The sequence below is a fragment of the Rhodnius prolixus genome, unplaced genomic scaffold (assembly GCF_049639745.1).
Source record: "Rhodnius prolixus isolate KJV_2025 unplaced genomic scaffold, Rpr scaffold_10, whole genome shotgun sequence".
Lineage (NCBI taxonomy): Eukaryota > Metazoa > Arthropoda > Insecta > Hemiptera > Reduviidae > Rhodnius > Rhodnius prolixus.
In genome coordinates, this window is record NW_027411615.1 from 19,139,759 (window position 1) to 19,152,597 (window position 12,839).

Below are 12,839 nucleotides of genomic sequence, written 5' to 3' on the forward strand. Positions count from 1 at the left end.
AATTTAAAGAAAAAGCTCGTGGGTAAAGAAATAGAGAATCTCAAGTTTAATTTGCCATGAAGGTTTTTAGTGATAATATTTTTTATTTCTGTAAGAACTCTTCTGTGATTTAAATTTTGCTCAGAATAAAATTTCGTTTCAAGTAATTTTTATTTAGTTATTCTTTAAATCACTGAACCGTATAAGTGCTTTTAAAGTTAGCAATTTAAATTCATTTCTTTTCTAAATGACAATTTCTGTAAATGTGATTGCTTTCAAGAATCCTACAAGTGGTTCAGATCTAGCACAGATTTTATTTTCGTTGGCAATTCTGAAGTAAGAGGGTTTACCATAAAAACATATGCATTCACATTTCCTTTTCAAGTAAAATTGGGGAAAAATCGCTGAGTACCACAATATTTTCTAGATTATAATCCCAGTTTCTCTCAGGTAGGCAGTCACGCTTCGCATTGTGGCCAGTGATTTCCTATCCTATGAGTATCTAAATAAGTGGTATGAGAATTTGAGAAACCATCGTAGCCATTTTGTCAAATGTGTACCCATAGGCAAGACAATCTGTTAAATTTAAAGTTACCTCCATTTGCAAAATTTTGACATAAAAATGTGACATAGAGTTTTATACCTCCGAGGTACTGAATTATTCACTGCAATTGTGAAGCCCTCGCCCCTGAAATACGCGTAGAAGGCCATGGATTAGCCACTTCTTCAGATGTCTTGGCGTCACTGCGAGTATTCCAACTTTAAAACCCTGTACTGACATTCATCTTTAAGGCCTATAGAAATGATTGTTGTTCACAAGAATGTTTTGGCTTCGCGAACCCACAAACGAAGTCTAGATTTCGTCATACACACTATATTGTACTTAGGACTGTTGGCACTACAATCGCCGAGCAGTTAGAGGCGAGGCCTGCAAAGCTAAGAAGGATTATGACATTGGGTTCGGTTATTGGGTCTTGAATTTTATTTAATGGATTTAGAAGAAATGTATAGAAAAGAATGTTTACTGGTCGCCTCCATCCACGACACCTTATTTGGTAGTTGGACGTAAAACCAACCTGAAAATTTAAGCGTTACTTTACTTTTTTACTTTTACTAACAAAACGTGCTTTCTCTTTCAACTATTAATAATCTCATCAAGAATCCTTAGAGAAAAAAATTATTATAATATGATCCATTTAGTAATTTCATTATGGCTAATATAGTTTTAATAATTTGACTCCATTAATTGACATTAATATTTTTTATAATTTATTTTAATTTATTAAAGAGTCACAGACCCCTAGGCTGGCTGTTTTCATGTATAAGTGTTTTTGTTGGTTGAAGAATAGCTTTCTCCATTTATATAGAAGCGGTTATATTTCAACATTAATTACTACATTATTTGGAGTTGGAGATGGGAAGTACAATTAACTGCATAAATTTATCTTTATAGTGAAAAAAAAATGGAAGAAAGTAGCTGCGGATATGCACTGGACACCTAATCGGAGATCCTTATGTGAATCCTGTCTGCCCTTAGATTTTTTTTTGTTTCTTGTTCTTAGGGAGTCTCTTAAAACTCCTGTCAGGTGATGAGGAGTGATGTTTGCAATCTGCAATCAGGGAATATTGTCCGGAGACTGGCAGTTCACTGAGACTTAAGATGTTGATGCGCCTTAATTTAGTTTTTTTTTAATACAATTTTTTGTTTTTTAATGATAAATTTGAAAAAGAGAAGTATAATGTCCTGTTTCAAAAGAACGACTGATGAAATATTTTAGAATTTAAGTATATTTTTAAACAAAAGAGAATTTGTCTTTCTAGATGATTATGGTGTTTTTTTTTAAAAATCCAGCCTGATAATAGCCCAATAAAAACTATCAATATAATATTAAAAAGCACGAAATAGGAGTAGATTAATTGCTTAATTAATAAAATAACAATGAGCATTAGCTAGATTGCAGAAATATTCAAAATTGCATTTATTGATAATTAGCTGACTCAGATCTGTGTGGCCAGGCTATAAGCAATTTATTGGGCATACTTTGGTAACAAATAATAAAGTTAATTAGATTACCTGAATTAAATTGCAATAGTAAAGCATAAAATCGTTATTTTCAGATCAACTTAAATCACTTATTAAGAAACTGAAGTTAATTCTAAACATTTATCGATGCGCTTTCTTTCAAAAACTTTGTCTCGCGACAGTCTTCATCATTACTGTTCGAAAATTCAAAATAAATATTTATGGGAAATAGAAGAATACTATTTTTTTTTTTTTATGTGAGTGATTCATACCAAGAGGAAGAGAAATTATTGCCAGTTTATGATGCCGTCATACATTAAACTAGAAAAAAACAACAACTTTTGTTTACACTTTAAATTATCTAATTAAAACTAATGAGCAATATAAATTTATCAGCATAACCGCTGTAGAGGAGCTAGTTCCTAGGCAAAAAACAAAAAATAATCATTTCTTTTTCCCTCTAAAGTCTGAGATATTTATTTTATCGGAAGATTCTAATAATTTCTTTGAATTCGACCTACAGGTCGTTTGTAACATCTGAAGTCTGAATAATTAGAAAACAAGATTCCAAACTCTAAGGCAATTTGGAAGGTCTATAATTATAATAAGTGGTTATCGTTTACACAAAGTCAAAGCCAGAGAATAGATAAATATTTTCTAATAGAATTAACTAACTGGTGTTGGGAGACTGAACATCATTGAATGAGGAATCTGATCCTCGCCATTATCTTTCTGGCTACATTGGGAACTCGAAGATTTAGTTTAGATTCAGGAAGTAAGGGTGTGCTTTACTTCGCTCATTTCTTTTGTTTCTTAAGTCTTACTCGTTTTGACAATGTTTGTTTCATAATTTTAAACATCTAAAATGTTTTTTTTTGTTTTTTTTTCTGGCGATTTTAGTATGCGTAAACAGATGGTTAATTGACACCCAATTCCCAATTGCGCTTTTTATATCGTACTTCGGGCGACTAATGTATGGTCATCTGAGTTTGTAACAACAATGGGAGACAGGCAAGGAGGAAGCCCGCTCTATCTTATTACCCTTCTTGATGATGTAATAAAGCGTTGTAAGAAGAGGATGCAGCCTATGCTCTTTGAGTACTGGAAGATGTAACCAATTAAATTTTTCGAGTTCACGTTTGCAGACGGCCTTGCGTTGACGGTGGATGACAAAGCTCCAAGAAAGTGTGAACGTAAGAGCAGAGGAGCTTTCGAACGGACGGTGGTTATCAGCAACGGGAAAACCAAGTGCTTGGTGGCTTTAAAGATGGATAAATAAGAGGGATGCGTGTTGCAAAAGATGGCAAGGCCAGCTACCCAGGTTCAAGTGTCCATAAAAACAAAACTTACAGTGTACCGCTCCACTTTTGTACTTGTGAATCAAGGTCATTAAAGAAATCTGATCATTTTTTTTCGGAAAATTGAAGGCAATACTTTGAGAGATCTTATCAGAAACACTAAGATCAGAACCATATTAAAATGTGAACTGCTTGTTCAAATATGTAATCGAGAAAGCGCAGCTGAGATTGATTTCTCAACATGTAAACGGGATGGAGGAGGATCGCCTGTCTACCTAGGAAGGCAATGGAGTCTAGAATCTTTGGCAGGTGACCAAGGGGGAGAAGATGGGTAGAGTCTAAGAAGTTGTAGTTGGATAGAGACAGTAGGCGTTCTTTGTGTCAAACCTCTACACTGTAAGATAGATGAGGTGGAAACTAAGCACGTAAGCTTTTTATACTAAATGTTTAAAATAATTATTAGAAACTACAGTGTGCTGACCACACCATCCCAAATGAAAATCGCGATATTGCAGACCTTGGACTCCACGGTCTGATGCGCCTCTGGTTTAGTTTAATTACTTAAATGAACGTACATAATTTTTCAACGTTCACTGTATTTTAATTGTGCAAGCCTATTGCGAAACAAAATATAGAGTTTATCCAGTTGCCAAGACGGCATCTATTAAGGAGGCGCTGTGGAAATTGTCATAATGATAATTTATGAAGTAATACGTGTGAAATTCACACGGTTTTTCCCATCAGTAATTCTCCAAATTTTTAAGGGTGATGATTTTTTTTTTTTCAAAATAGGATTGATTAGGCACTTATGGGAACCTCGCCAACAGTTTGCAGGTGGCAATTACCGTTGTGTATTAACTGAGTTGGTTTTTTTAAAATGATTTAAGGCGCATCAACATCTGAGGTTATTGGAGCTTTTATCAGTGCACTGCTGGCCTCCGGACAGTGTTCTCTCGATACAGTCAACAGTGTCCATTACCGTACAGTGAGCCGTAAGAAGCTCCTAGAAAGAGAAAATCTAAGGGCCAGCTGCTGGATTCGAACCCGGGACCTTCTCGTGGGAATCCAATACGCTAACTGCATAGCTAATCCCTTCCATATTGTTATTATAAAGTACAGTACAATCAATTTGAATAATAGCACCACATAATCTCACATAAAAATGATAGTTTATCAAACTTAAACAATATAACTAGAACTTTTGAACTTTTCAAGAGGAGTTCACCGAAATTTGAAAACAAAGTTTCAATTTGATTCATAAAATTTACAGATATGCCTAGAACTTAAAGCTTAGTCTATGTGATTAAGCTTCAGTTAAGAATTTCTCCAGTCTCTCAGACATATATACGACAAACACCCAATTATCCAGGACATCCACACAGTGTTGTATAGAATGGAAAGAGAAGGAGCAACAGTTGCATTTTTCTGGGTACCCGGTCACTCGGGAATTCAAGGTAATATAGATGCTGACCTGGCAGCCAGAGAGGCCGCACACATGGAGGTAACCATGGGAAGTTCCTTGCCAGCAGACGTGGCGAAGCAGATTAGAAGCTACATTTATGAATCCTGGCAGAATGAGTGGTCCCAGGTGACGAATAATAAGCTTAGGATGATTAAAACTGTCGTCCAAGCCTGGGACTCCTCATCGCGGGACAACCGCAGAGAAGAGGTAGTGGTTTCTCGCCTGAGGATCGGCCATACCCGGTTGACCCATGGTTACCTCATGTGTCAGGATAGCCCTCCTACATGCGGTTCATGTAATGAACCCTTAACTGTGCAACATGTTCTGGTGGAATGTTCCGAGTATGAGCAATATAGACAGCGCCACGGTGTTCCGCACTCACTGGAGGAAGCCTTAGCAGATGACCAGAAAAGAATAGACAATGTAATCAAGTTTTTGAAGGACATTAAATTAATTAACAATATATAGGAAAATAAATTAATATATAGAATCATGTATATACAAAAATTTTAAAAATGTATATATTGTATTTAATTGTATATAGGTATGAATGTAATTTATAGTGTGAATGAGTTAACTTTAAGTATAGTGTGTATAGCTTTAAGAATGGAGTTCCGTAAGTGGTTGTCCTAGCAAAACGTTGGGTATAAAGTTGGCATATGAACTGCCACAGAGAGGTGAAGGGCATAATAACCACCCAGGTTCATTGCCTTAAAAAAAAAAAAAAAAAGAAGAATTTCTGATGGCAGTTGTATTGTAAGAAATCCAAGCGGCAACTCAGGCGGTACACAGCCTTAATTGCCACCTACGATCCGGCGTCTTAGTTCCCATAAGTGCCGAATCAATCCTCAACACCCAGGAGCAAGGTGAAGCCAATAAAAAAAAAAAGAATCTTCAAAAACCCGAGTGATTTTTATTTTTAGTTAACGTATTATAATTTATTATGAAAAATGGTTGGAAAAAAATACTTAGATCCAATCAATTATCGTACATAATCCAAAAAGATTTGAGAAAAAAGAGATGCTTTGCGGATGGGTGTGATGGCCTCTTCGAGGACTCGATTTATTTAAGCTAGTTTGAGTAAATCCACAGGTCATGCAATCACATCCTTACACAGTATTTAGCTAGAGTGTAAAACATTCCTCTAAGCTACTTGAAAAAGAGTTCTCCATCAACACTTTAACGCAAGACCACAAGCTCAAACTACATCAATAAATGGAAATTTTGAATATTAAGTCTTTCCTTTACCTACCTTACAGTCTAGACGAACTCATTCTCTCCATGTTCAAATTTTTTACATGGTAAAATATTTACAAATAAGGAGGACTTGAAAATAAAAAAAAATGTTTGCAGATTTTTGGCTACAAAGTTAGCTAGCTGGTGATTCCGGAAGTGACTAGAAATTGTAATTTAGCACCTAGTAGGAAATGTTGGCCTTTTTGTCGATGGCCAAGCTTAAAATAAATAAATAATGAAGTGAATAATTCACAGCTTGGTAGACTGCGATGGGCAGGACACATAGCACATAGCTAGGATGAGTGAAGATGAGATTCCTGAGAAAGTGCTAGTAGGAAACATGCAAGGATCCAGGAGGGTAGCCAGACCAAAGCTGCGCTGGGAGGTATAGTGTGGCAAAGGATGCTGTATCTATGTATGTTAGGGCGGCTGCACAAGAAAGAGACGCCTGGCGGGCATGTCTTGAGGAGGCCAAGACTCTGCATGAGTTGTAGCGCCAGTTAAGAAGAAGGAGAAGAATAATACATAGACTTTTGTTTTAATTTAGCAGAGTATTTTTTTTTTTTTTTAAATTTATTTCTATTTAACGTACGTCAACATCTGAGATCATTTGGCGCCCGGAGCTTTTTTCAGATCACTGCCGGCCTCCAGAATAGTGAGCCATCACCAAACAGTGAGCTGTAAGAAGCGAAAATCTAAGGGCCAGCCGATCAATTCGAACCTGGTATCTCCGATTAGCTATCTCCTGAGCTAACTAATTCCTTACCATAATTGTTAATTTTTTAAATTAATTGATGGTACTAAGATATTTGATGAACTAAATTGGTTAACAATCTAGAAAATTAAGGTTTGTAATTTTAGTTTAAATGCGCTTCAATTATGAATCCACTCATAGTTTTTTTGTAAACATAATTACAGAATATTATTTTCAAATATTGATGTTAATGAAGGATATTAAACTTTGCTATGACGTAAAAAGGTGTCGGAGGTCATAATAAATATGCATGTGTAGAAATGGTTTAAATGTTGCATTATGGCAGTTACTACTATCTTTATCTTTCCTTCTCTTCATTCTCTTTGTCTGTCTCTTATTTATTGTATTTTGTTTCGATTTAATTATTCTGTCGTATTTAAGGAGAATGATTGGGAAACAGTCATTTGAAAGAGAAGAAATGGTATCTAACAGGTTAAAAATTTCTCCCCACTTCATTTTCATTTGTTGCTTTGTCTTACAGCAGCAGGTGGCTCTAACTACTAACTCTTGACAGTGTACTGGGTGCCGTCAGCATGTTTAGTGCTTCACATTAGATATTTTAGAATCTCAAAATTTATACTAACATTTTTGGCATAACCCTATATTTCTATAAATTAAATTAAAAATAGATTATATTTTGTTTTAAACGAAATGAAAGTTGAAGGTGATCAAAGTATTCTTGTGGGTAACAGGGGTTCTACGCCTGTCAAAGTCACCATAACACCATGCCAGCCCAAAGTTCTCACCCATCTACAGAAAAGGCCTCCAGTGGACATCGCGTTCACCGATCTCACATATACAGTGAAGGAAGGCAGTTCAAAATCAAGTGAGTAATCTTTATTTGTTTTACAATTGTATTTTTAAAAATTATTTCATTTGTTAATATAAATCGAAAACCATCCAAAAAGCAAGAGGTATCATCGTTGTCTAAAGGCTGTTTTTCCAATAATTGATAGAAATAGTTAATTTTGATTTTCAGTTTGACTTATTGTTCTCTGATAATGCCTGTTGTTTTTATTTATCTTTTGTTTGACTACAACGTTCGTTTTTTTTTTGTTTTTAGTTCAGAACGTAGTAGGCCAGCGACTTCCACCATTTCTTTGAATATTGTCTCGTTTGTGGCTTGTATTGATCGAACCACGACTCTTGCTTTATATCAAACCAGCGCACTAAATCAAATGGATTTTTCACTGTCTAAAAATTCCTATGAACTTCCATTTCTCATTTGTTTTTGGTCAGTATTTAACACAAGCGCGCTCAAAATTGCCTGATCCTTGTAAAATTTCATTCTTAACTTAAAATTGATTATGCAATTTTGTTCTGATATACCTCTAGCATCCAAATCAATTATCTTTAGTCACTAATCTTCGTAATACCGCATTGGAAAATGTTTGCGATGTTTTCATTTGTAGTTGTAGTTCTGGGCCATCCTACTAGTTGATCATCAGCAAAAATAAAGTACGATTTCGTTTAAATTCAATTGCTGTTGAAAATAAAAGTATGGATTAAAAAAAAAAAACCTCTCCATTAACATTGGATGGATTTCTTTTGGCAATAAACCGTACTGTTATAGGTCGCAATGATTTTCCGGCTTTTTTCACATTGTAACTCAACAGTCACAAAGGTCTACTTTAAAAAACGCCGTGTAAGGAGATGGAAACTACTCCATAAATCGAGTTAACCATTGACTTACTTAGGCGCCACTGTAGCCGAGCGGTTAGAGGGCGAGACCTGCTAAGCTAAATAAGTATTGTGATACTGGGTTCGATTCCCGGTCTTAGGTCTTGGATTTTATTTAATGGTTAATAAAAAGAAATTTACAGTAAAGTATGTTTGCTAGTCGCCTCTGTCCACGACACCTAATTGGTATTTGGACGTAAAGCCCGCCTGAAGTAGGCAATTACTTTACTTAACTTTTGACTTATTTAACAAAATTTCACTGAAAGGAACGCTATCCTCTGCACGCCACCTCTTTTCTAAACATTTTGTGAGAATATTGCCGATACTAAGCAAATTTCCCTGTGGTAACAGATCTTTTATTTTGTGATTATCGGTAGCTTTCGATTTCTTGGTTGCTATCAATTTGAAAACTCGATGTTATAATTTATAGATTACTAAATATTTATTTATTGTTTTTGTGGTCTTGTTTGCACATTAACCATTTTTTTATTTTTATGAGGGCTGGTTAAAACCAACATATTACTGTTGGCTCCTAATGCCTCAATTTACCAATGTATTGGTGGCAAAAAACCAGCCCTATCTTTTCCAATATTCAATTTGAGGAATAGCGCAGCCTCTATCACTTCTTTCTTCATCATGACTGCCACTCTTCTACTACATTCTTCTTCGTGGCTTCCATAAGATAAGAATATCTTGAGCGCTGCTTACTGACTTATTCCTTCCTAAAACAACATGGTCTCTGAATGTGACTTCGTTATTTGATGTGAGCTTAGAGTGGTGTATATAGTATAGTAGTGTAGTTATGATACGGTATTTAGATTACTAAATAAGTAAACAGTTTTTCTTATATTTTTTTTGTAATTGTTGAAGAATCTTTAACTTAAGGTGGGGATTGTTTGGTAAGAATACTGTGCAGAGTACCCTGAAAAGGACTCCAGCACCAATGACTCTCAAGATTTTGACACCGCCTTTAAATTAAAACAAAATAAAAATACCAATTTCAATAGATTAAACAATTAAACTTTACCCCTTTTTGAAACACATTCATGAACAAAAAGGTACATATTCTCATTTGGTTACTACCATATAAAGTTTTAAATTTCCTAATTAAAAAATGTGGTTCGTCCCGCAGTGCTGGATAATATCTTTTGTTTTTTTTTTTATCTGTCGTAGGACGCTTGTTTATTGTATCTCAGACAGGTTGCATACTTTTATTCATTATCAGAGGAAGACTATTCAGTTTGGTGCACATGCTTCTGCTTCACTTACGTTACTGTTTCGCACCTGCTGATTAAGTAAGAATCCTTAATGTAACCTTCTCTTGATGTGCAGTCGAAATCTCTAAAGCAAATTGATTAGTCTTTCTCTTTTGATAAATGAAAGTTTGACAAGAACAATATTACTTGCGTCTTACGACGGATAAAGTAACAAAATATTATCTGAATTAATTTCAAAATTAAATTTTTAATACCGTTATTGAAGGAAGACATATTTTTTTTTGGTTTCGTTTTAAAAAGTCGGAAATTAATTTTTTTTTTGGTTTCCTCTCTTTTCTTCCAAAAACCTGTTTATTTATTATCGTTATTTAGTTTTTTTTTTTAATGATCTGACTCAAGGTTGAAAATGTGTTGAGGTGCCACAAGTTTTTTTACCCGACCAGTCTATGTTTAATTTAATATAGCGTATTAATTCTATCTTCAAGGTTTACATTGTTATTTTTTCTTTTAAAACTCGTTAAATGCGTTTTTTTTTTGGCAAAAGGATTGTTTTAATATTTTTATGCTTATCGAAAAATCTTTTTTTTAAAGCATTTCGTCATATTTAACTTTATTGTTTACATTAACAATTAGGAATAATCATCTTCTTCCAATTCTGTTGTGAAGGAATGAACTTAAGTTGGCGCAAGTTTAGATGAAGTGATGGATAAACAGTCTTCACTCATATGAAGACCTATCGTTTTTATTTAAACTTTTAACCTTTTTTTTTTTCTTCATGAAATTTCAGTACCATTCGATCCGCTTGATATACAGTAAACAACGGTTTCATATTGACCTCACAGCATCACTTTCATCGAATTCGTTTTCAATGGAAAAGTTATTTACATTAATATATGAAGGCATGATGGAAGGAAGTTATTCTGTAAAAAGTCTTATCAGCTGCCATTTGATTATATAGTGTAACTTCCCGTTACCCTTTTGTTTGGACAAAACTGAACAAATAGTCACTTTTATATCAAATGTTTGGATTTTTAAGCACCATTAAGCATAACATTTTAACCACAACTTTAAGTACCATTCTTTGTAATTGCACATCCCAGCAAGATACAGTTTTTGTCGCCTATAGAATAATAAATGGTAATAAAAGCATTGATAGAATTTCTGATTTCTAGAGCCACTTTACAAAATATGTTTTCATATTTTCGGAAATGCTCCATCGATTAATTATTTAACTTGGAATGCTTTTTTTTTTTTTTTTTTGTAATTAGTAAATCACTTTCATTTGTAACTATTTTCCGGAATTCATAATTTTTGTGTGTTTCAGAGGCGATGGTTATAATTTGAAAACATTTGACAGAGGCATTGTTAGATTGGTTATTTTCTGCTTGTAATTTATGACTGTCCTATTAGATGCATTATTATTATTATATTTATTTATTTTTTATTGATTTAAGGCGCGTCAACATCTAAGGTTATTGGCGCCCGGAGCTTTTTTCAGTGCACTGCCGGCCTCCGGACAGTGTTCATTCGTTACAGACAACACTGTCCATCACCGGACAGTGAGCTGTAAGAAGTTCCTAGGAAGAGAAAAATCTAAGGGTCAGCAGCTGGATTCGAAACCGGGACCTCCGCGTGGGAATTCAATACGCTAACCGCATAGCTATTACGAGGGTCGTTTGAAAAGTCCGTGCAAAGTTAGAGAGATAGCACTACTGGCGCGTATCGAGGTTATGTTTAGTTAGTAGCATCTCTTGGAAGAACACACACCAAGTTTCAGCCAGATCGGTCTATTTCTTTGTGTTTGGCATTCGTTTGAATAGAGGAAGTCGAGTGATTTTCAAAAAATGGACGAAAAAGAATTTCGTGTGTTGATTAAACACTACTTTATGAAAGGCAAAACGCCTGAGGAGACTAAAGAGAAGCTTGATAAACATTATGGTGACTCTGCACCTTCGATTAGAACAAAGTGGTTTCAAAATTTTCGGAGTGGCCATATGAGCACAAGTGACGCTGAACGTTCTGGATGCCCTGTTGAGGTTACTACTCCAGAAATCATTGATAAAATCCATGATATGGTGATGGATGACAGAAGAGTGCAGGTGCGTGAGATTGCTAGTGCTGTGGGCATCTCGAATGAACGGGTACATAATATTTTGCATCAACATTTGGACATGACAAAGCTATCCGCAAGATGGGTGCCGCGATTGCTCACGCTTGACCAAAAACGAATAGTGTTGCAAGGACGGTTTGCAGCTGTTCCAGAAGAATCCGCAGGGCTTTAAGCGTCGTTTCGTCACTGTGGATGAAACATGGATACATCACTACACTCCTGAGACCAAAGAACAATCTAAACAATGGGTTACCAAGGGGGAATCAGCGCCAAAAAAGGCGAAGACCGTTCCTTCGGCCGGAAAGATTATGGCGACTGTCTTTTGGGATTCGCAAGGAATAATCCTCATCGACTATCTGGAAAAGGGTAAAACTATTACAGGTGCATATTATTCATCGTTATTGGACCGTTTGAAAACCGAGCTGCAAGAAAAACGCCCACGATTGGCCCACAAAAAAGTCCTTTTCCATCACGACAACGCACCAGCTCACACCTCAGCAGTTGTGGTCGCAAAATTAATGGAAATAGGGTTCCAACTCGTTTCACATCCCCCCTGTTCTCCAGACTTGGCTCCCTCGGACTACTATTTGTTACCCAATATGAAGAAATGGCTGGCGGGAAAAAGATTTTATTCAAACGAGTAGGTGATTGCAGAAACGAATGGCTATTTTTCAGACTTGGACAAATCCTATTATTCGGAAGGAATCAACAAACTAGAGCAGCGTTGGACGAAGTGTATAAGCCTAAAAGGAGACTATGTTGAAAAATAAAAAAGGTTTACCCCAAAAAATTAAGTAGTTTTTATTTTTGCACGGACTTTTCAAACGACCCTCGTATATACTCGTACTATTATTATTGGTGCACAGTGCAGATTTTGTTCCCCAAGATTCAGCAGCTGTAAAAGCTTGCTGTATCATCTTCTTGAAAGTAGATGTACTCCACTCCTCTTCACGAAGTCCAGGGCGCTTTATTCGTTGTTTTTTTTTGGGGGGGGGGAATGATCTCTGGTCTCAGAATGTCAGAGATCTTTGTCCACAGCCTTGTAGATTGCATCGTAAGCATATAGGGAGGCCAGCCTCA

The 12,839-nt window shown here is 35.5% G+C and overlaps 1 protein-coding gene across 2 annotated transcripts in view; it reads left to right on the forward strand.

The window, feature by feature from the left end:
* LOC141456739 (ATP-binding cassette sub-family G member 4) overlaps window positions 1-12,839 on the forward strand; it is a 57,113-nt gene that overhangs the window by 1,335 nt on the left and 42,939 nt on the right. Inside the window, exon 2 of one of the 2 annotated variants that reach the window (XM_074132992.1) lies at window positions 7,445-7,578. In XM_074132992.1, the coding sequence (XP_073989093.1) occupies window positions 7,445-7,578 (134 nt within the window). Of the gene's footprint in view, window positions 1-7,218; window positions 7,579-12,839 lie in introns of those variants that run through there. The other variant, XM_074132991.1, reaches the window with a different exon arrangement.